At 43.6% G+C, this 25,000-nt stretch overlaps 1 protein-coding gene across 8 annotated transcripts in view; it reads left to right on the plus strand.

The window, feature by feature from the left end:
- LOC113827159 (nuclear hormone receptor FTZ-F1 beta) overlaps positions 1 to 22,642 on the plus strand; it is a 44,723-nt gene extending 22,081 nt beyond the window's left edge. For 4 of the 8 annotated variants that reach the window (XM_027380057.2, XM_027380059.2, XM_070137817.1 and 1 more), the window contains exons 4-13: positions 15,252 to 15,499; positions 17,261 to 17,381; positions 17,722 to 17,996; positions 18,284 to 18,495; positions 18,772 to 18,986; positions 19,306 to 19,503; positions 19,851 to 20,103; positions 20,370 to 20,527; positions 20,859 to 20,953; positions 21,382 to 22,642. In XM_027380057.2, coding sequence (XP_027235858.1) covers positions 15,252 to 15,499; positions 17,261 to 17,381; positions 17,722 to 17,996; positions 18,284 to 18,495; positions 18,772 to 18,986; positions 19,306 to 19,503; positions 19,851 to 20,103; positions 20,370 to 20,527; positions 20,859 to 20,948 — 1,770 coding nt within the window. In that variant the 3' untranslated portion in view covers positions 20,949 to 20,953; positions 21,382 to 22,642. The remainder of the gene's footprint in view (positions 1 to 15,251; positions 15,500 to 17,260; positions 17,382 to 17,721; positions 17,997 to 18,283; positions 18,496 to 18,771; positions 18,987 to 19,305; positions 19,504 to 19,850; positions 20,104 to 20,369; positions 20,528 to 20,858; positions 20,954 to 21,381) is intronic. The other 4 variants (XM_027380058.2, XM_070137818.1, XM_070137816.1 and 1 more) reach the window with 1 other exon arrangement.
- Positions 22,643 to 25,000: the final 2,358 nt, after the last annotated feature.

Here is a 25,000-nt window from a genome sequence, read left to right on the forward strand (position 1 = left end):
GGTATGACGGCACGGTAGCGGTGGCGGCGGTGCGGACGGCCGCGTTTGGCACTCGGAGACCACCTGTGTGTATGTATGTCACATTGTTGGCCGGCTTTCGCGATTGCGTCACGTCCATCCCTTTGTCAGTTGCGATTTTCAGTTTCATTTTTTTAATGCTGCATAGCCTGAAAAACGAATATTTTAATTTGCCGAAGAGAAAGAACCACGAACACGGCATCGCAGCGGCGCCGTCGACGTACCCTGGCAATTGCCTTGCGCTGCCGAGACCCGCGTACCCAGGCTGCGGTCGTGCCAGCTGACCCCTGGCAGACAAGGTCAGGCGAGGCAGCAGAGCGTCAGCAGAGGTGGGGGCGGCCACCTGCTGCCTCCACCAGCCTGCTGAGACACCAATGTGAGTCAGCAGGACCAGCTGATCTGCGCTAAGAGGGGAAGGCGGTCGAGCATATCTTTATCGGTCTAGTTCCTCAAAGTCAGTCTGTGTCGAATTTACTGATAACGTTGGCATGACGACAGAGAGTATGCACACACTTGGGCGATGGGAGTCTAAAGTCCACCGCGTCTTGATAACATGAAATTATTTGATAATACTTGAATAGAAGATGTATTCCGAGCTGTATGAAGGGAAGGGATCAGGCAGTCACCACAAGAGGAACTCCATTGGGTAATTATTAATAGTAAATTACACTCATTGGCCTTATAATAAACATTCAATGGGTCCCAGCACGTAACATGCCGACGTTTTGGTACGCTTGCTTCGCGACGTGAAATTTGGACACGTCTGATAAGTACAAGTAACACGAGGGGACGGCGGAGAAGGGCTAATGATTGCTAATATCAGCATCCCTCCTAATGATCACTAAATTATAAATCACGCACATCTGAAGCAGTGCCGTAACAGTGCCAAGGGTCACGGTACTCTGCAGCGGAAGTGGAGTCAGTTCGAGCAAATGCCAGAGGGCCAAATCCCAACGGCCCTTAACGAGGACAAATGGCGCCGCTCCGATATCAAACGCGACGCCATTTATCACCGAATCAATTAGTCGACGACATAATGATCGGTGCGTAGAGCGAGCGACGGATCCCTGCGGGTCGTGCGCGCGTAGCGACGAGCGCATCCCTCCGCCGAACACACGTCGTCATGTGCTCGACACGTGTGGAGGCGCCGTGGAAGCCTGCGTAGTTGCGGGCGCCCGGTTTCGGAGGCGGTGCCAACAGGTTGCAGACTCCGGTGCCACGAACGTCATCTGCGCTTCCCGGTAGAGGGAGGAGCGAGGCAGGGGAAAATGACACAAGGTTTGGCGCGGTGCCGTCGAGGAGAGGCGTGAGAGCGGTCACATGCTCCCCCATTCACCGGGAAAGCGGCGGCCCCGTCTTAGGCCCGTGGTGCTTGAGGGAAGTTCTCGGTATATCTGTCAAAATAGGGAATTGGGAGTTATATCGGCTCCATTTGGAATATACTTTATCACTTCCTCTCTTGGCAGAAATCCTATGATATTTTAGGCCTATGTCGCTTCACCTTCCAGTTAATTTAACCATATTTTTTATATTAGTAACAAGGAATCACGCATAGATATATTTATCTATCCCACCCTCTCCTCCCTATCCTTCCAACCTCTCACGATCCCATTCCTCCATCCTCTCCCCTCCCGCTCCCATTCCCAACCTGTGCCTCTTCCTTTCCCTCCCCTCTTTCTATTCCTATCCTGTTCCTCTTCTTTCTCCTTCTCCCCTCTTCTTCTCCCTATTCTCCTCCCTCATCCCACTTCCACTCCTTGCCCCTTCTCCCTCTCCCTTTTCTCATCTCAACTTTCTCTCTTGTCCCTTTCTCCATCTACAATCCTCCTTCATATCACATTTTCTTCCCCTTACCCCTTCTTCCTCTCCTCTTTCCCACCCCTGCCCCCTCCTTATGCTCCTTCCCACCTCTACCCCTCCTCCTTGGCCCCTTTCCCACGCTCATCCACGCTCCTTATATCCTTTCCCACTCGTCCCCCTCCTCATCCCTTTTCCCACCGCGACCCCTCTTCCTCTCACCTTTCGTCCTTATCCTCCTCCTTATCCCCCTTCTCACCCCTACCCTTCCTCCTTATCACCCATCCCCACCCCTACCCCTTCTCCATGTCCCCTTTCCCACCCCTAACCCTTCTCCTTACACCCCTTCCCACCCCTACCCTTCCTCCTCATCCCCCTTCCCACCCCATACCCCTCCTTCCTCACCCCTACCCCTCCTTCCTCACCCCTACCCCTCCTTCCTCACCCCTACCCCTCCTTCCTCACCCCATACCCTCGCTCTCTCTGGGTCGGCCTCATGATGACGATACAGAAAATGTGTGTCATGCTCAGCCCAGCGAATATTTTTGTGGCGCGAAGCATTTATGGAGTCATACACGAGTCAGCAGCGCCTTATCAATATGCAGCAGCAGAGGAATAAATCGGTGTTTGGATAACATGAAGAGATGAACCCGGAGAAGGTCAAGTCGCTTGCCCCGCGATGGAGTCTTGGCGGAGGAGGGAGGGGGAGGGGTGGGGGGGAAGGAAGGGAGAGGGAGAGAGATGAAGGATGGAAGGGGAGGGAGAGAGGGGAAAGGAGAGAGAAAAGAGCTGGAGAGGGAGGGAGAGAAGAAGGAAAAAAATAAAGAGGAGAGAAAAAAGAAGGGTTTTTTGGAGGGTGAAAAAAGGGGAAAGGTATAGGAGAGCAAGAAAGAATTGGGGAAAAAAGAGAGAAGGGAAAAGAAGGAAGTTAAAGGAAGGAAGAGCCGGAGGGTGAGAAGGAAGAAAGAAGCGGGTGGAGGAATCGGCGACGGTGGTGTGGGGGGAGGGAGGGAGGGGAGGGGGAGGGGGGATTATAATATCATCACGTTGAGCCATTGATGAATATTGCCGTCTTAACCTTCGCTTCCCCACCACGTCCGCGGGAGCCACCTGGTGGAGGGGGGAGGGGGGAGGGGCGTCGCCTGACGTCTGGGGAGGGCGCAGCTCTTCGGGATGGAGGGAGAGAAGGAGAGAGCGAAGGAAGGAAGAAGAGGGAAAAAGAGAAATAAAGGAGGAGGGAAAGGCAGACACTGAGAAAGGGAGAGAGAGAGGGGGGGGGAGAAGAAAAGGGATATTAGGAAAGAAAGAAGAGGGGAGAGAGAGAGAAGAGGAATAAAAAGGAACATCAAGAAAGGAAATGAGAAAGAGAGAGAGGGAACTGTGGTCCCTGTTCGTTTCCTTCGTGTCTAGTTTAAGAGGATTGTGCCAACTTCTCCGGTCTTCGTGTAGCAGTATAATGCGAGTTAAAAATATAAGGTGATAAAACGATATCATTTGATTTGATATGATAAAAGGATTTATTACGTCAGACAGATATAGATAGAATAGTAAAAAAAATGCACCACAAGGGTATGAATAGTAAATCCGTGATAAGATTAAATGGCGCAACATACTGAAAAAACGGTAACGTGACTATATGCATATACACATTTGTATATAACCATGTATATATATATATATATATATATATATATATATATATATATATATATATATACACACACACACACACACACACACACACACACACACACACACACACACACACACACACACACACACACACACACACACACACACATATGTATGTATATATTACATATATTTATAATTAGCGATATATGATTGAGTAAACAACATAGATACAGATAGGTAGTTACATGTATAAATCTGCCACCACAACCCCGAAGCGAAGGGCGAGTCCCCCGCGCCACGCCACCCGCCCGGCGCCATGAGGTTTCGCAAACGTTGAAGCTTCGACCTCCTCCGACCGGCAACCCTCAGCTCTCCCGGATGAGCTTAAGCGCCCCGTGTGACACCGGAGCCTCGCCTGCAATCCCTCGCGAATTACTACACACTTCAGACGCTTACGAGGAGGACGCGGATGACTTGCTCATCGATTTGGATACGTATAAGTAGGCCTATGGAGGGTGTTCGAGGATGGGAAAGCTGCGTGTATTCTCTTTCATTTGCATGTATAGAACGCGTTTTCGGTCTTTTCGTCGCCGTCATCACGTCTGTAGCGAAGAGACGTCATCTTAACTTCCACCGTCATCAAAATCAACATCAAAATCACTTTTTTTATTACAATGCACATGTAACACCCCCCCCCATTTCCACGCCCCATTTACGTTACTAGGGTAGATAGCCAGGTGTTATCAGCAACATCTAACGCTCTCGGAACGTATCTATCTTATCGGGCAGGGGAGAACACGGCCCCGCTGTCTCTACGGAAACAGGGGAGATGCAGACCTTATTGCAGCTGCTGCCTTGACTCGGCTTTGGGGCAGGGAGGGGGAGGGGAGGGCGAAGAGGGAGAGGGAGAAAGAGGGGGAAGGGAGGGAAGGAGGGAGTGGTTAGGAGGAGGGAGGGGGAGGGGGAGGAGAAAGGAAGGAGGGAAGTCGAGAGAGGGTGGGGAAAGGAAGAAAGGAAAAAAAGTTGTGAGGAAGCGGGAAGAAGAATAGAATGAGGGAGGGGAAAGAGAGATGGCGTAAGATGTAAAGGAAAACGTGGAGAGAAGATAGAAGGAAAGGGAGGAAGGGAGACATGAGTAAGAGAAGGACAGTAAAAAGGAAATGGAGGATGGAGGTGAGGTTGAGAGGGGAGGGAATGGAGGAAAATAGAGGGGAAACGAGATTGGACGAGGGGAAGAGGGAGGGGAAACGGGTTTTCTTAAACCCAAGTTTATATTGCAGTTGGATAGCGATGAGTATGTTAATATGGTGCCTCCACAGTGTCACTTTCCCTCCTCGTCTTCTCAACTGCACCATCGCGGCCCGCTGTGACGCCTTCATCAGCACCAAGACCTTCTCCCCCCCCCCCTCCTGCTCCCAAAATCATCAGTCACCATTATCCTCAATCACACCTTTACCATCTCCATCATCGTCGTCATAGGCTAAGTTGGCACATCTGCCAGGCACTTCCTCCTCCCTAACGTCATATATTCCCCGAAAAAAAACTCACCGAGAACTTTTCTTTCGACATCAGATCAAGCAAGGACAAGAAAACGCCCTTAGAGTCGACATTATAAAACCATCTACGCCGCTAACAACCCATCAGCACGAACCGCCACAGTCGTTACCGTTAACAGCACTAATACTACTCTCATCGTTCAAATTACTATTGACATTAACTTCGGCTCAGTCACGATGTCGTTAATAATGCAGTCAGCACGTTCACTATCGCGGGAAATGTGTTGTATGAGAAGGGAGTTACCATCATCGTCATCTCCGACTTCGTAATTATCATTGCCAGCATCATCTCTGTCGTCTTTCTCATGGCAGTTGTTACCATCGCCATCGTTAGTCTTGTTGCCATCATCCCCAATCAAAATAATAACAAGAAAACAAAGGATACGGGTTATGATAGGGCCGCATTACAACCGACACATTTCGGCCACTTCCGCGCACCTCTCCGCTCCGCATCGAAAGGAAATCTTAACCCGCCGACCGATCCAAGCCGAAACCCGCAAACGCCGCACCGCCAAACGTCACCGAAACAACGGCAGTAACAACAACAGCAAAAACAGCAGCCACAACAAAAAAAGACCCCGCCCACATCCAGCGCATCGTTATTAACGGCAGCTGCTCTAGTCCTCCCCCCTCCCCTCCCCTCCCTCCACACCCCCCCTTCAACCTCTCACAGTGACCTTGGCCTTCGTTATAACAAGTGCACGCATCTGCAGGTGTGCGTGCTGCTAGGTTCTTAGTAGTAGAGACCGATGTACAAGTGTCCGTACAGGCGAAGAACACTTGCTTGACACTTGTCCGATCGTTGTTGCGTGTAGAGTAATCCAAACACTAGCGAACCTGCTCGAATTTTTTTAAAGAAAAAAATCTTGCAGTAGCCTCTTAACCTCCAGCTTTACGATGACGGGGGAAATACAGAAAAATATACGTCCACCTCGATAATAACATCCGGGACTAAAATTCAGCGTGTGACTCACCCACTACAGCGTCTGGACTTAAGTAGACGACTCTACAAGTCCCGTTGTCACTCGGTTTTTGTGGAGCATCCGGGGTGAACCCCCAGATCGCCTCGCACGCCCCCTCCTCTCTCTCTCTCTCTCTCTCTCTCTCTCTCTCTCTCTCTCTCTCTCTCTCTCTCTCTCTCTCTCTCTCTCTCTCTCTCTCTCTCTCTCTCTCTCTCTCTCTCTCTCTCTCTCTCTCATATTCTTCCGTGTAATGTAATCGAAAATCCGAACATTCGCTCGGATTATCTCGGAATTAACCTGCAGTATGATTCGCCGCCGAATTTCCTTTCGTGAGGCTGACCTTTCGAGCCCGCTCGTTGGGACGCGCTGGAGGGTGAGTCACGCGTGGGATTCGCTGTGGCGCAGTTGACTAATGCAGTGAAACGTTTGTTACGGCTTTTTTCCCCGCGGATTTTCCCCCTCGCCATTCGAGAGCAAAAATTTTCCTGTCTCTCGGATGGACTGTTATATTACGTTACTTTATATGGAAACGAAAACAAAAAATATGAGGAAAAACGGCGTGCGTGAAGACCGGGTAGCGCGCATAACGTGGATGCCATAACTGGCCAGGTACAGAGACGATGGTGCCATGTGTTGCGCCCCCGGGCCCTTGTTGTCAAGCTGTTTACTGTGAATTGTCCTGTCCGGAGGGCGCTGCGAGGGCGTTTGTTTGTTGGTGTAAGTGACATTTTTAAAATGTCTTCTTTTATTTTGTTTATTTGGTTATGTATGATTGTGTTTGACGTTAGGTCCTGTTCTTTTATTTGATGAATACTCCTCTCAGTGGCTCAAGGGAGAAGGGAACGTCCCCCCCCCCCCCTCTTTTTGTGCATAAAGATGAAATGTGTCGCCCAATCCTCCGAAATTCCCCGCGCCGTGGAAGAGGCTACAGCGCAGGCGGGCAGTCGATCCTCACGCGACAGACTAAATTTAGAAACATTTTCCGAAAACCCGAGCGGATATAGTGGAAGAAATCCCGCTAGTGTGCCGGGTTGTGATCCAGCCCCTCTCTGGCCTCTCTGGCCCCCTCCCCCTCTCCTCCCGCTTTGCCCCTCCCTCCCCCTCACACAGTCTCCCTCCTCCTACCCCTCCCCCTCATCCCCTCTCTCTCCACTCTCCCCTCACCCTCCCACCCCCTAATCCACTCTCCTCCCTCCCCCTCATCCACCCCTCTCTCCACCCTCCCCCTCATCCACTCTCGCAATCGCTCCCCCTCCCACCCCCTCCATCACTCTCCTCCTCCCTCTCCCTCACCCTCTGTCCCCCTCCCTCCCCCTAACCCTCTATCCCCCTCTGCTCCCCTCCCTCTCCCTTCCTCCCTCTCATCCACCCTCCCTCCCCCTCCCACCTTTCTCCACCTCCCTTCCTCCACCCCTTCTTTAACCAGCCCCTCCTCTGCCATGTCAGTGTCAGGTGCTGTGGGGACTTTCTTTCAGCACATACGCATGCACATGTATATACATAGCATACACGAAGACAACGCAGCACGACCGTGTGTGTGTGTTTGTGTGTTTGTGTGTGTGTGTGTGTGTGTGTGTGTGTGTGTGCGTGTGTATGTGTGTGTTTGTGTGTGTGTGTGTGTGGATAAACGTATTTGGTCGTAATATAAGGACACATGCAAAAACTAAGATATTTTATAGCATAGAGCATTTATTCCGAAAGACGATCCCCGCACATGTGAATTCATTACACCATCCCCCCCCTTCCCCACCCTCTCCCACTACTTCCAACTTCTTTCCCACTTTTCCCCTGTGTTTCCCTCTTCTCTCCGCCGTCTTCCCCACTTTCTCTCGTCCATTCCCTCCTTCTCATCTTTCCCCTCCTCCTCCCCCCTTTAGCTCCCTCTCTCCCTGCATTCAGAGCTCTCTTTGTCCCATTCTTACCCTCCTTCCCGCCCCCTACCTCCCCCCCCCACCTTCATCCCCTTTCTCACCTTGCCTCACTCCTTCTGCCCCTTTCCTACCTCTTCTGTCACCTTTTTTCACTCCTGCTCTCCCCTCCCACTCTTGCATCCTTCACCCCACTCCTTTCGTCTCCTCTCCCACTCCTGTTCCCCTCATCCCCACAGCCTCTGCACCTTTCCCACTCCTGCTCTCCTAACCCTACTCCCTGTGCCCCCTTAACCACTCCCTGTGCCTCTTCTCCCACCCGTACTCACCTCACCCCACTCCCTTTGTCCCCTTTCCCACTCCTGCTCCCCTCGCCCCGTCCCTTCTGCCCCCCTCCCACCCCTGCTCCCCTCGCCCCGCCCTCCTCTGCTCCCCTCAACCTTGTAAGGTCACGTTTTCCGCCAGCCAGGTGTTCGCACATGTTTCCTAGGAACTCGCGTGTCTGAGAGTTCCTGTTATTGTCGGTAATAATAATGAACAAAGTGAAGGTGAAAGAGGTTTTCAGGTGAATTCAGGGAGAAAGAGAGCGGGAGGGAGAGAAAGAGAGTAAGGGAAGGAGAGAAAGAGAGGAAGGGAGGGAGAGAGAGATAGATAGAGGGAGAGAGAGAGAGAGAGAGAGAGATTCGGTCAGAGGCAAATTCTAACGTGTTCATAGACCCCAGAGTTATTTCATTATTGATTTCGCACGTCTGCCCGTGTTCCGGTGTTAAGAGCCGTTGTAACACGTATCCGTCTGTTCCGTCTATGCCTCTCTCCCCTTCAAAAGTCGCTCCCAGACTCCTCCTCTCCCCCCTCCCCCTGAACTCGTCTCCCAGGCTCCCCAACCCCTCCCCTCCTCTCCCCTCCCCAACCGCTATTCCCCTGCCTTCACCTCCTCCAACTCCCCTTTTCCTAAGGTCGCTCCTCGGCATCATCCCCTTCGTGTAACTCCTTCCCCTCGCTGGGAACCTTCGTCTGCCCGGTCACACTTTAGTCTCCCCGCACTGCCTCCCCTCCTCCTCCTCTTCTTCGCGCCGTCATTTTTTTTCCTTGTTCCATCCTCTTTCTCGTCCTTGCTGTCCCCTTCTGTCCTAGCACCTCCTTTCTCCCTTCCCTCCTTCTCTGCTCTTGCTTCTTTTCTCCTTCTCTTTGTCTCTCCCCTTCTTCCTTCTCGTTTTACTCTCCTTTCCCATCGCCTCGTCCTCCTTTCTCTCTCTTACCTCCACCTTTCCTCCCTCCTGGCTCCCCACCCCTCTCCTCCTGCTGCCAACGCCCCTCCCCAATCACTTCCCCTCTCCCCCCCTTCTCCACTTCACCCTGCCCTCTCCCCCCCCTCACCTTCCCCTCCCCCTCCCCCTCCTCCACCTCACCTTCCCCTCTCCTCCGACCAGCTCACCGTTCCCCCTCCATCCACCTCACCTCCCACCCATCCCCCTCACCCTTCCCTCCTCTCTCCCCCTCCTCCCCCCTCCCTCCCCTCTCTCCCCAAACGCACACCAGAGAGCATTACGTCATGTGGTTCTAGGAAGTGCAGGTGTCACTGTGGTTGTATATTTATCCGTCAGTCTCGCGCCATGACGCACCCCACGCGGACGGCGCTACTACGTGTCCTCGGCAAGGTCATTTGTTCGAGGGCCCGTTCGACGAGGGGGACAGAACGCCGGGGGTCCCTTTCGCGTCCGTTTGTCCCCGGGGGGTGTTGGGTGGGGGTGGGCGGGTGGAAGGGGGGTGGGGGTGGACGGGTGGAAGGGGGGTGGGGGTGGACGGGTGGAAGGGGGGTGGGGGTGGACGGGTGGAAGGGGGGTGGGGGTGGACGGGTGGAAGGGGGGTGAGGGTGGACGGGTGGAAGGGGGGTGGGGGTGGACGGGTGGAAGGGGGGTGGGGGTGGACGGGTGGAAGGGGGGTGAGGGTGGACGGGTGGAAGGGGGGTGGGGGTGGAACAGGGAGGGGCTAGGATTAAGGGGGTGGAGGGGAGATTTTAGAAATTTCTTTGTCGGATGAGCGAGTTTTTTTTTTTGGGGGGGGGGGGGTTGTTATTGTTATTGTAGTGATAATGATGATGATTGTAATAACAATGATGATTGTTATTGTTGTTATTATTATTATTATTATTACTACTACTACTACTACTACTACTATTATTATTACTATTTTTATTATTGTCATTATTATTATGTTATCATTATTATTGTTATTATTATCATAATTATAAATAATAGTATTATCACTCTTGATGAAAATAATAGTAATAGTAATTTCATAACAAGTATCAGAATTGCTTTTGATATCACCATTAACATCTTTATATATTTTTTACGATTTATAGAATTGCCGCCTCTCGATATTTTTTTATATAGACTTCACATACGATATATAATTTCCCCAAGGTCAAACGGAGAAAAAATGGAGATTCTAGAGATAGTTTACAAGGCTCAGATCGCGTAGAAATAGCCATAGAGAGAAATATGAAGTGAAACCGCGGAATGAAACCCGTTGTGGTCTCTTTATGGCTTGTCGCTTCGAGTTTGATTTTCTGGTACATTTGTATTTTCCGTATTTTAATTACATCGCACTTCGATATAACTTGTGTATTGTTGGTTCGGAGAGGTTGGCATGTTCACGAGTGTCTTTGATAACATTTTATATTATATCACATATACATATATATATATATATATATATATATATATATATATATATATATATATGTATATATGTATGTATGTATGTGTATATATGTATAGATTTACAAATATATATGTGTGTGTGTTTGTGTGTATGTATGTATGTATAGATGTGTAAGTATATATATATATATATATATATATATATATATATATATATATATATATATATATATATTTGTTTGTGTGTGTGTGTGTGTGTGTATGCACAGATTATATCAAAGTAGTTACAGTCATGCAGCCCCAGGGTCTGTTTCCCTGCCTGCGCCCCTAAACCCACGTGCGTTACATGCAAACACCGCCCGCTCTGCCCCGCGCCAATTTTCACCTTCAGAGCCACGCGGAGAGCCAAGGTCACGGCATGAAATTCTAATACGCCATCATCGGTGCTCATGAGCGGCACTTAGCTCTCATTTGGCCCTTTGTTTTGTGCCCACGGCGAGGGCGAGGAGGATGGCACATGGCTTGATTGAGAGAGAGATAGATGGAGAAGGTGGATAGACTGATAGATAGGTGGATAGATGAAGGGAAGGGAGGAGAGGGAAGAGTAACAGGTAGGAGTGGAGGGGTTAAGATCACGGAAGATCATGAGATAGATTGATAGATGGACTGATTGGTGGATAGATGGGTGGAAGGGAGGAGAGGGAGAGCGGGGAGGGAAGGGTGACAGGTGGGAGCGGAGAGGTTAAGATCACGGAAGATCATGAGGTTAATATATGTACAGCCAGTTCTCGACGTCGGTCTCATTGGCCAAGGTGATCTCACGCCCCAGCTATCCCTTGCCTCTTTCTTTCTTCTTACGTTTATCAAGCGAATGGGCTGCTTATAACTACCTCCTTGGTTTATAAATACGTATTCTTTTCTCCCCTTTCTCTTTGCTTTTGAAGAAGGCGGCTGCATTTAGTGGCAAACGTGGGCGCTGTGTCACTACAAGGCGGAACGCGAAACGCCAGAAAGTGCAGGTGTTCACTCGAGAATGTAAACCCGCTCCGGCCACCACGTGACTCTTAATCTGATTCACTTAGTGGACTCTGGGAGCTGGGGGGGGGGATGTGATTACATACACACACACGCGCGCGCACACACACACACACACACACACACACACACACACACACACACACACACACACACACACACACACACACACACACACACACAAATGCATACATACATAGATACATACATACATACATACATACGTACATACACATACATACATACACACATACATATATACATAAATGCATACATACACATATCCATATATACGTATATATATACATACATGCATACATACATACACATACATATATACGTATAAACCTACATACATAATACTGGTATTTATGTATATACAGTATACGCGCGCACATGAACGTGCAGACAGAGTTCACCTGAACACTCGACAGCATGTATCCTGGAAAAGGCCGAGAGCTACAGTCGTACCTGGTATATGTAAAAAAGAAAAAAAATGTGAATGAATATTTTCAGAATACCAGAGGTGTATTTTACCGGTTTCGAATACATTTTCACCAGAAAGATATATTTTTTTTGCATTTCGAACGAAGATAGATAATTGAATCCAGTTAAATACATCTTTTGATATTGTTTAAGATATCAACTCTCATTCATACCTTTCCTACATTTGTCAGCATGAGTACAGTCCAGTCGTACCAAGAATAAAATAATCCCATAAAAGCGACTTCTGCCTCCATGAAATAACCAGAAGCAGTTCTGTTCTAGTTCACAAATCTATTCAACAGAACGGACGCTGTACAGTGATAAACGATGCGGATATTTTGAAATCTCTACGAAGAAAACGCATTCCTGGATGGAAGCGGGGTCTGTTTTCAATCAGCTTATTGTAACATGGTACATATAAAAGCGTTATTTGGCTCGAAGGTCACGTATGAATATATAGGAAATTGTTACGTGGAGAGAGAGAGAAAGAAAGAAAGAAAGAAATGCATCCAGCCGACATGAACAATATGAACAACGCGAACTATTGTTTTATCGGGTATGTGACTCAAGCCCAGCACCCCCTCGCTCTCCCCTTTGTTCCTCGCCGCCCCCGCTGTAAACACATCCCAGGCCTCTGCGTTTCCGTATGCGATAATAATAGAGAAAGAGGGAAGGCCGTTCGCGACTTAGTCATGCCCTTCCGAAAGCGGCCTTGGAGTACGGAATCCTATTTCGGTCCTTCGCCTCAACCTAGCAACGCCCCCACGTGTCTGTACGTGCCAACACCTGCCCCCTTCCCCCCCTCCCCCCAGCCATTACCCCTCCCCTCCCTATCCCCCCCCTCCTTCAACCTCTGACGTCAGAAGCCACGTGCACCGGTTTGTAAACAATGTTCCCTACATGCGTTTGCTTTGGAACACGGTGTAAACTCTCGGTACCATTATAGCCTCTCGTGTATATTCGGCGTTTAGTTTTAGGGGGAAAAAGGTGGAAATTAGGGAAAAAGAAGAAGGGGGAGGGAAATAGAGATAAGAATCAGTGCTAAGAGCAAGATATGAGACGTTTTCCGAGAGAAAGATAAGCGAAGGTTGCGTAGAGAAGTGAAAGAGAACGTTAAAAAAAAAGGTTAGGCAAAAGTTCCGAAGCGGTGAGTGAAGACCCCGTTACACCACGTTTCGGAAGCGTTTTATTGGCGTGTGCAGAAAACGTGTCGGGAATAATGAGGAATTACACTGTATGGCGTTTGTCAGTCGCTACGCCAATTTGAATTCATTTGATTCTGTTCCTGGACAATGTATAAACAAAGAGCACATTTCTTAAAGACCGGAATGATAACAAAGAAAGAAAGAATAACTATCACTGCATCAAATCCGTTATAAACATTCTAGGACACGAAATATAACGGGATCGCCTTTCCGGTGGAAATCCTCACGGCCTTGGGCGGAAAAAGGACTCGAGATAGTTCAGAAGAGAAATTTTAAATCTCGGGTTTGATAAGTTGCTCGGAAGATATAGACGTGCACACACACACACACACACACACACACACACACACACACACACACACACACACACACACACACACACACACACACACACACACACACACACACACACAGACACACACACACACACACAGAGATATATATATATATATATATATATATATATATATATATATATATATATATATATATAATCATCATCATGCATACACACATACATACATACATACATACATACTTATACATCATACATACATACAAACAGCCACAAACACACTTGCATATATATATATATATATATATATATATATATATATATATATATATATATATATATATATATATATATGCATTCATTTATACATATATATACATACGTACATACATTATATGTATATATATATATATATATATATATATATATATATATATTGTGTATATATATTTATTTATAAACATATTCATACATATGTAGACGTCCTACAGCACTTTATTTTGTGTAATAGTAAAAGGAGAAAGAAAACTTATGTCCGATTTTCAGTTTGCATAGCACAGCTAAAAGCTTTGAGATGGAAACAATGTGAATTTAGAAATGACACGAACGAAAAATAAGTATAGGAAAAATACCAAAAAACAGGAGACACCTTCATGTTCTCCTCCTCTTCCTCTTCCTCCTCCTCCTCCTCCTCCTCCCCCTCTTAATCCTCCCATTGCCCCTACTCCTTCCCCTCCCTCATTCTTCCCTATCGTCCTTCGCTTCCTTCCCTTCTTCTTCATCCCCCCTCCCCCCTCCCCCCACACATAGGGAGGGTATCGACCGTCAGCGGAATCCCTCCCAGCGTGACGACCATTCCCCTCCCCCTCTCTCTCTCTCTCTCTCTCACCTGCGGTTATAAACTCGACAAGAGCACCGCTATCCCACCAACGCTCTTGGGGAGGGGGGCGGGGTGAAGGGGAAGTATGGAGGGGGGAGGAGGGAGACGACGACGAGGAGAGAGGGGAAGTAGAGGAGGGAGATGATTAAGATGAAGAGGAGGAGAACGATGTTTGATGGGAAGCGGCGTGTCCGAGACGTGCACAGAGGCGTTGCCATTTACTTCCTCTGCGGGCGCTGGTCGTGGCCGGAAACTCTGGTTCGGGTGACGCAACTGGCCGGTGATAGCGGGCGGTTCGCTCGGGAAATGATGCGTCTCCGAGGCTGATATGGTTGTTAATGTTGCTACTGGGATGCATGCGTGATTGTTGATGAGTCTGTATGGATTGTATGAAGTCTTTTCTTCTTCATTTTTTTTCTCTCTCTCCTTTCGGTGTGCGGGTGTGTACATGTCTGTGAGTGAAGTGGACGGGTTGGGGACTATGAACAAGGGGAGTGATAGTTTTTTTTCTCTTCTTTTCTTTTATTTGGATGGGGCGTACAATTTATATAGGTATTATTGTCTCAATTGTACATGTGTCCCAATGAATAGCAAGAGTATCAAATAAACCATATATTTCATACAAAAAGTTTTAGTCATTCGAACCGGAAGGAAAAGAAATTTTAAGAATATTTAATTCTGATGATAATAACAACACTAATGATAATATGATGTTAGGAAAAAGACGCACATGCCACTTGTTAACAATAGAAAATATGACCCTCGAACCCCAAACTGGGCAATCCAACCCTGAGACCCAACTGCACAAACGTCTTGAAGAACTTTCCTGACCATCTCCCCTTCCCCAGGTAAAAGTCGAAGAGAGTGGCAGCGAAGAGCAGACCGTCTTCTCGTCCCAGCCTGCTTCTCAGACTGACTCCCCGGTGCCTCCAAGGAGTGACTCTGGGTGTGAGGTTCACCCAGGGCCTTATACCCCCTCCCAGAGCCCCCTCCTCCCTCGCCTCCACCCGCACACCCACTCACCCACACACCTTTACTCTCCCACGCAGTCACCCGGGCCCAGCAGGCATGTGTCGGGATTCTCGTCTCCATACAGGTGGGTTACATGAGGATTTTTTTTACATCATTTTCCATACATGTGTTAGCAATGGATATATATTTTTCTTTGTGTTTTTTTTTCCATACAGGTGAGTTGAATCATTTTCTTATTTATATTTTGGAAGTATACTTTCTTTTTTTTTTATAAAATCTAGATTTCCTTTTTTTAGATAACTACTTCTATACAGGTTGCTTGGAATAACATATCTTTATCTGCTTTAAGTTTCCTTTTTAATGTTCCAATTTCATATAGACTTTTTGAACAAATACACATTTTCTTAAAGTTTTCACATTTCAATTCAATTTGTTTTAATGAATATGTATTTCCCTTTTTCTTTGGTTAGAATCATTATCCACACCAAAATTCTTCTTTCTTAAGAGAACCTCTAAGCCTCCTCCACACACCCCAGTTTGTTAAATAATGTCAGTGTTGCAAAATGTAAGTCAGGAAAATGATGAAATACAAGTCAGCAAGAGATTATTCCCTCAGACCAAACACTTTGCTCCTCACATCAAAGGAAGTGATTATTATTAGTTTTTATTGTATTTTATTTTATTGTTTCAATAGAATATGCCCACAATTAAGAAGAATATCATCCAAAAATTCATCATATATATTATTTCCTTCCTATATTAGTCATTTTTGCCAAACCTCTGCACTCCTTTAATGGTCATTTTTGCCACACCCCTGCACCTTCTTTAGCCCATATAACATACCCCAGAATTGATGTTTTAGGGTATCATATTTCTGTTTCTTCTTATTTTTTCTCAAATTTTTTGTTCCCATTTACATATAGGCTAGTCCAAGACTGTTTGTTGAAGAATGTAGTTGTGATTGTAACACTTTTTTCTTTATATTTTTTTTGTTTGATTTATTCCTTTCATCTATATAGAGGAGTTATTTTTTTCTCTGCATTTTCTTTATTTTCACATTTCTAATAAGTTGGTTTTAAAGGATACATTTCTTTTAATATTTTTTCATATAGTTTCTCTCATCCCATTTTTGTCTTCTTCTTTTTCTTTTTTCTTCTTCTGCCTGTTTCAGGTCTTAAATGATGATCAATTACTGTGAACTGAGAAATATCATGATTAATATTGTTGAACTCGAGTTACATTTTCTAAAACAATCTTTGTTGCTGTGTATTTTATCTCTTCATGCTAGATTATAAATTCTAGTGAATTCATAATCTAGCATTAGTATAAAAAAAAACATGAAAAAACTGCTGAATTTGTCCTATCAGTTATTTGCTTGTAACATAAATGTTTTCCAAGAATTCATAAAACTGTGCCCTTTGTTTCATATCCTTGTAATTTTATTCCAGACAGGTTATTAAGAACATTTGACTTATGTTTACTGTATTCAAGGTCTTTGATGTTAACTGAATATGAACAAAAAGTGACTAGGGTTTCTTATTATGTTTTATGGTGAAAACTATTTTATCATAAGGTATTTTAGTTTATTTAGGTAATATGCCTGACATGCTTAACATTCTGTAAACTGTTTTTGTGACTGCAGTATTATAGTTTTGTGTTGTATAAACATGTTTACATATTTGAAAAGGCACTAGAATAAATATATAGATAAGCTGTATGCAAGTACCAATGCATCTTTATGCATAAAAATCAACTGCCCCAAAGATTATTCATTACAAAAGAATATTAAAGTTTGAAATGGAGGCTTTTGTTGAACAACTAGCAAATGATAGGTAATAGAAGATAATAGTATGATAAATAAAGAAACCTCTTCTCTCTTCAACAGCCACACACCATCAACAGGACTCAGTCGCAATAACAGTGATGCGTCCCAGTATGGCGGCTCTTACAATAGTTACTCTTCTGCTCCATCACCCATTTCTCCTACACACTACTCTCCTTCACAGGTAAGTTTTTGCTTGTATAGGGGTACCTGAATGACGTGTATAATTGTGAGACTGGAAAATCAACCATTGTTATAAATTAATAGTTTTACAATCATTTATTGAAGTGAAAGAATTATTGTATACTCTAATAAGGAAGGTTGGTTATTGTGTAAGCATATTACTCTCTAAATATTGAATGTAACTAAAAACCTTTGCTGTATATTAGGAATAGTCAGGTACCAAGTAATAGCATATCTATAAAGAAAAAAAAATCCACATACTAGCACAGAACACAAGTATATATACATTTAATTGATACTCTCCTCATAAAGAAATTTAACTTTTATCTATTCTTCCGCAGTCGCCCATCCAGCAACGCCATATCACCTACCAAATGCCACCTCATCAGTCCCCCAACCTGGGCCGCGTTCCAAGCCACACTAGCCATCCCAGCCAGTACCCAGGAGCTGGAGGTCTTTACAGCGCGCCTTTAGATCTACGAGAGTCCCACAATCTTGGAGGTCACCCAGATTCTTCGAAGGAAGTCAAGGAGGATGAGCGACTGGCAGCTGACCTATCACAACATTCAGTGATTGCTGCCCAGTCTGGCATAACAAGGCAACAGCTCATCAACAGGTATGCAAATTACTAATTACTGGCAAAAGTTGAGGTAAAATTGGACAGATCTGGTTTAGGAAATTGTGGCAGTTTTTTTCCCTCCCAGATACTGTACATGTTTGGTTTGACCAAGAAGTATATATATATCTTTATCTATATCTCTCTCTATAAATACATATGTATTTATTTATTTATTTATTTATTTATTTAGACATTTACACATTTAGCCACACTTCATATAATAATTTGACATTCCATATGCATACATATGCTCAATATTTACAATATTTTTTTCTCTTAAACAGCCCATGTCCCATCTGTGGAGATAAAATCTCAGGCTTCCACTATGGCATCTTTTCATGTGAATCATGTAAAGGATTTTTCAAGCGGACAGTACAGAACAAGAAGAACTACGTTTGCATGCGCGGTTCCTCTTGTCCAATCACTATCAGTACAAGGAAGAAATGTCCTGGCTGTAGATTTGAAAAGTGTCTTTGCATGGGCATGAAACTGGAAGGTATAATAATTATTTTTTATTACTATTAGGCTACTAATTTATACAGGAAATATTTTGTGAATATTTGTGTGACATTATGAGATGAAATAGCATCTTCCTCCAGGAAATAGTAGCTATGGCTCTTGTATTTGATTTTGTAATAAGTTGATTTCATAGCTTTCAAATATTTCACTTTTCTCTTTTGCATCTATTTTAAATCCAAATTGTTTAATCTAATGCAAATTTCTGTCTTTATTCTACTTTACTAATCTCACAATCTCTTTCTCTCTCAAACAGCCATCCGTGAAGACCGAACACGAGGTGGGCGTAGTACATATCAGTGTGCACCATATCCTCTTCCACCATCCTTGGTCACACCTCAACCATCTACCCACCATCTAGACCAACAAAGGCTTCCAGATGCTTCTGCTGTCAAAGCTGAACCATCAGACAGCGAAGAGATTAAACCATCACCACCTCCAGAGAAGCCCCCCATCCCTCTGCTCTTACAGGTAGGATTTTGCATAATTACCCCTTTTGGTGTCTGTTTGCATACATTTATTTGTTGTAGTTAAGGCAGTATTTAATTGTCTCTAATAGTAAAAGTTAAATGAAAGATCTGTCAGGTTGCTGTTGGGTAATTTTAAATCTTCTGATTTCAAGCAGGATATGTGATGATTTCTTCCTTATAGCTAACTACTTATCATGTATCTCATTGTCATTAGTATGATAAATATATATTTGATTGTAACATGTACCAGAATCCTATGATTAACCTAAACATATAATTTCTATACAAAGTTCTTGATATTTAAAAACCTTTCTTAACAGCAAATCCATGATGTTGAACACCTATGGCACTGCAGTGAGAGTGAAATGGCACAACTTCGTCAGTCTGAGCAAGCCGCAAGGGAAGCCATGGAAAACAACTCTCCCAACTTCCTGAATAATCTGTGCACCATTGCTGACCACAGACTGTATAAGATTGTTAAATGGTGCAAGTCTCTACCATTGTTCAGGCACATTACAGTAAGTTTCCATATTAGGAAATTTGCAATTGTATCTGAATGATTGCAAGGAATATATAATGTCAACTTAGTGTATTGCATTTATAATTGAAGGTACATTAGTATATTGTATGTTATCATGACCTGAAAATGTCAGTCATTTCTGAATTGGCAAGGAAAGTATTCACATTGAGAGTATTAATATTGGTAGAAATAAAATTAGAATTCACCAAATGGAATCCAAGATAAATTATTGTTTACATTGTCTGTTGCTATCATTTTCCTTTACTTATTAGTTATTTGGTGTTAACAAAGATTTGATGATGTATTGTGAATTTATTAGTGATTATATACTGTGTTTCTTATCAGATTGATGATCAGATCTGCCTGCTGATCAACTCCTGGTGTGAGCTCCTCCTCCTGTCCTGTTGCTTCCGTTCCATGGAGTCCCCAGGCGAGATCCGGGTCAGTTCGGGTCGTACTATGACCTTAGAGCAGGCTGAGGTCATGGGCATCGGACCCTGTATTGAACGCATGCTCAACTTGACCCAACAGCTGCGTCGGCTCCAGGTCGACAAATATGAGTATATGGCCATGAAGGTCATTGTTCTTTTATACTCAGGTGAGAATAATACTGATGCAGAGAACAATATGCAAGCTGTCTTATGAATATTGTAACTAAAGCAATCTGAGTTAATTTACATGTTTATAAATATTTCTAAAAGCAGTATGTGTACTTTAAATGTTTTACCATCTGTAGATATAAATTATTAATAACACAGAGATTACTTATTATGATCAAAAGAACAGTTTCACATCACAAAGCTCAAGGCAGTTGGAAAATACAGGACTTTTTTTGAAGGACTGATCTCACTCTTCCCTCATCAGTAGACGTGTCTGGGCTTGAGGATGGTGAGAAAGTGCGTTACTCTCAAGAGAAAGTGGTCCAAGCGCTGCAAGAGTATACACTCTCACACTACCCACACCTGCCGCCTAAGTTTGGGGAACTTCTCCTCCGCATCCCTGAACTCCAACGCACGTGTCAGGTGAGTAGCTAAAGCTTTCTTTTTTCTTCTTTTTCTTCTTCTTCCTTTCTTTCTATCTTCAGCATTCATGTACACTGTGCAAAGGAAAGAAGTTATAGTATGCATATCGAAGAATTATATGAATTATTCTTGGTTAGAATCAGTATTTCAAAGTTGATCTCACACAGTGAAATAATACTACTCATACAACAAAATCCTTCTTTTTTGCAATGATTAAAGTTTCCATCCTAATGCTTATAAATTTATTTCATCCTTTCTCCCACATATTTATATGTGCACACAAAGTTCTGCACAGTTAAAATGCCGTTTTAACTCCCTTTCTTCCTTTCAGGCGAGTAAGGAAATGCTCTCTATGAAGAAGAAGGAGGGAGATGTGCCAAGTTTCAATTTTCTCTTTGAGCTGTTAAGAGGGGACCATTAGTTAAGGCAAGTTACACTTTCTAGTCTTTTGTTATTTACTTTCCAAAATGCTTAATGACTGTGAATACAATTCAGATTTTACCTGCAAATAAATTGAGGAGTTTTATGATTGTATTTGTTTAATTTCTTCATTGTTTTGTAAGATGAAATTGACTGAAAAATATAAATTAATATAAAAGCAGAAACAGTAATGGTAATACAAAAGCAGAAAAGATCAGATGTAATTAATTTTGTTATCTAAATATATGCATAGCTACTATGTTATGCCACATATTGTATATGACTAGTAATAGGATGCTGAGAGTGGTTAGAATTTTATAGGAAATATGTTTTTGCCCATTTATCAAATGTACTTTTTCTAGGTATACTCTTTGAACACCAAGATGTAACTTCTATAGTCGCACAGCAAAAAGTAACTGAATATTTTTCCACAGGTTGGAGTACAACCTCGTGTTCAGCGTCAGTTGCTGCATCTCCCTCAGGTATGCGTCGTTGCTTCAGGCTCACAATGTGCGTACAAATGGCGTGATCAGGGCAAAAATAAAAGAAAAGGAAGAAAAAAAAAGATAAAAAAGGAGGTAATGACCAGTTTGCCATGACTACAAAATATGGACCTGCAGTTTGTGACTCTGAAGGGATGACATTCCCATGGCTGTGACAAGTGGACGTCTCTAACTCATCCCACCTTATGTACTCATTCATTGTCACACAGAGTAGAACCAAGAAGATGGAATCACCTAGCAAGTTTTAAATTTGGAAGGGGCAACTCAAGGACATCTTTTTTTATTTTTTAATATATAATTTATATATATAGATATATATATTATATCTAACAAACCTCTTAACAACCAAATGTATTAGAATTATAATGTGAGTCCGCTGGGTAGAGTAGTAAAATGAAAATATAAGAAATCTGATAATGTGCGACATGAGTTACCTTTCGCTGAGTCATTGCGTCCACCGCCAATATACCTGATGGGAGGTTACCAGAGGCTGTGGCATGGACTCTTAAGCTATAAGCTGTCTTCCATGGATATACTCTCAGAAGCAGTATTTTTTATATTTTCTCCCATGCCATGTGTCCAGCAATGCCAGTTGCCACTGATACGACTAATATATTTTCTTGTTACCTGAATGTCCAAAGAAATTTCATGTTTAATTTGACCAAGTGTTTGTGTACGTTTGCATATTTCACTATATAGCAAGTTTGTGCACTTTTATTTTAGTATTTATGGTTTGTCTCTGCTCTCTCTCACAAATGGAAAGAGTCAGAAGATTTTTACCTTTGTTAACTCTTAATTGTTCTTAAATTTGTATTTCAAAGAATTTTATAGCTCAGTTTTCAGTCTGCTGGTTAGTATCATTGAGGCTATACTAAGAAAATATAATAGTGATATAACATGTGGCAACATAGGCAGAGCAGCAGCGGTTGTAGAGGTGCCAGAAGCTGCCACAGACCAGGATTCTGTAAAACCAAATGCACAAAAGAAGAAACCTACAACAGGTTATCTTAGCAAAGCAATAGGTATCATCAGAATCAGACACTTGAATGGAATATGTCTTGACAGATGAGTGACAGTTCCAGACACCGACTGGTCAGTCACCTGTCAAAGTTATGCCATTTAAAGTGAACATGTTAAAAAAAAGAAAAAAGAAAAGAAGGAGATCCATAACAAAAAAAAAGAAGAAAAAAAATCATTAGCTCCTAGAAGCCCACCAATGTGCATATCATTCTGTGGTGTTGGAGAATTCTGGTCTAGATTTGGCTCTGTGAATCTGTGACAATTCCACCGTGCTGGGGAGTTGTGCAACATGATCACAAGGGGAGGCTGTCCAAGGGCATCTGGAGTGGCTGTGGGACTTCATGTCTACGCTACCAGACATTCAAAACCTCCTGTAATGTCATGTTATCAGAAAGATGAGATAGTTGACTCTTTTTTTTTCTATTTTTTCATATAGATTTTAAAATCATGTCATTTATTATATTTTTGATAACTTGGTGGTAATTGAAGCTACCCTGCACCACTGGCCCAGTCGTGACACCAATACTCCCACCACAAAGTACCTGCCAGCCAGCAACTAACCAAGTAGGGCGTTGTGGTACCGTAGAGTTATTTACAATAAATTTTTACAGTATTCTCAATTTCTTCTCATTCTCTATATTTATACAGATCTTTTCATCATCTACCTCTGCTAACCTAATTTGTTATCAACTGATATTTCTAGCTGAATTGTTGTTTCCTTGTTATATATATCTATATCATTTTTATGTGAAGTATAGAATTTATGATGCTGAAAAATCCTTGTTCTTAATTTTTCTCTTTAACTCTACGATTCCACGATGTCAAACATGAAGAGCTACGAAAACTTGACTGTCTTCTGTGATGATACTTTTGCACTGAGCTCCGTGGTACTAAATTGTCTGTGGTACTTTAAAAGGTACCATTAGATAAAACAGAAGTGAGATAGGAGCAAAGTGTAAACTTTTTTACTTGAATTTTTCTGTGGTATGTATTATAGGCTGTGGCCAATATCTGTAGCATTCTTTAAGGATGTATATCAGCTGAGATAGTTCCACCCCCAAAAAATTAATGTGCTCTGTCTCACCTAATTTGAATGTTAAGCAGTAACAGTTAAAATTTAGTATGGAACTACTCACAGGTATCTAAAGCTTTATAAAATGCCCAGAATTGGAGTCTATGACAAACTTTTTCTTTGCCCAGAAACTTTTTTCCAATGTCTTTCCAATTTCTATACTGTAGTAGCTCACAGTGCGTCGTTGTTTTGCCTCTCTTCCGTCTTGCGCTGTGCACAAGATTATTTGGGAAGAGACGAAGAGATGGTACTATCGAATTTAGTGTTCTATGTTTTCTACAGAAGAGATTTTTAATTTATTGCATTACATTTCCTGATATATTTTTTCTCAGTTTCACACCACTTTCATGAAGGCTGTTATTGGTAAACATTCCATTGATATCTAAGCTAATTATTACCCCTTTGGTAAACAAGATGTACTCTTGTGATATTATGTTAATGATGAGCAATTTTAGAGGACGCTGGGTTATTCCAAAGAACATAATAAGTGGCCTCATGAGAGTGGTGAGTGGGTCGGCCGCGAGATGTGGCGCGGGGACCCTCCCAACTCGCTTCCACCGGCAAGTCCTCAACCCTCAATATTAGAATGTCAAATTCTTTGCTGATATACATATATATACATATATACATGTACGTAATTTTTACTTTTAATTTTCAATGAGATCGTTATGGAGATCACAGTAACTTTGCAGTTTCATGTGTTTTTTAAGCTTCTCAAAAGAGGGTTGTGTTATGTGGGCGAGAGGGTGAGTGGTCTCAGGGATCCCCCATGCAGAACGCAGCAGAGCCGTCCAGGGTGCTGACATTGAGAGAGGCTAATGGGTGTATGTGAAAGCCGTCCGAGGGTGCATGAGCGGAACTCACCTCTCTTTTTCCCGATGCACTGAAACCTTGTTAATTCACACTTCATTTGCACTTTTTTTTCCCCTTTTTTTTTCTCTTCTTTTTTTCTTTTTTTTTTTTTTTATAAAAGAAAGATGCACAAAACATGTGCCCCCATTAATTAGATGTAATATATTTTGATTGGTTATCATTTTGATCAAACATTTGAGATTAAAAAAAGAAGGAATTGAAGGATTTATGATTGACAAGTGTTCTGTGCACAACTCCACCGCAAGACGCCCATGCACCTCGGATGCCTATGCGCACCCATATCAGTCCACCCCGGCAAGCCAAATCACTAGTCCTTACACACTCTTTGTTTTTATTTTTTTTATTATTTTTTTCGGAGCATAACTCTCGAATAGAAATGCCAGGCTTGAAAGAGACTTGTGACACTCACCATCCAGTCACTTGATCCAAACCTGGATTTAATGGTATATTGGAATCTCTCGCCTCGTTGAATCTCAAAAGGTGATTTATTACAAAAAAAAAGAAAGTATTTCTTGTGAAGAAATTACAAGTTAATGAAAGAAACCTACAAATCAAAATGAACTGTAATGTGTGCTACGGAGGAAT

The sequence above is a fragment of the Penaeus vannamei genome, chromosome 23 (genome assembly GCF_042767895.1).
Source record: "Penaeus vannamei isolate JL-2024 chromosome 23, ASM4276789v1, whole genome shotgun sequence".
NCBI lineage: Eukaryota > Metazoa > Arthropoda > Malacostraca > Decapoda > Penaeidae > Penaeus > Penaeus vannamei.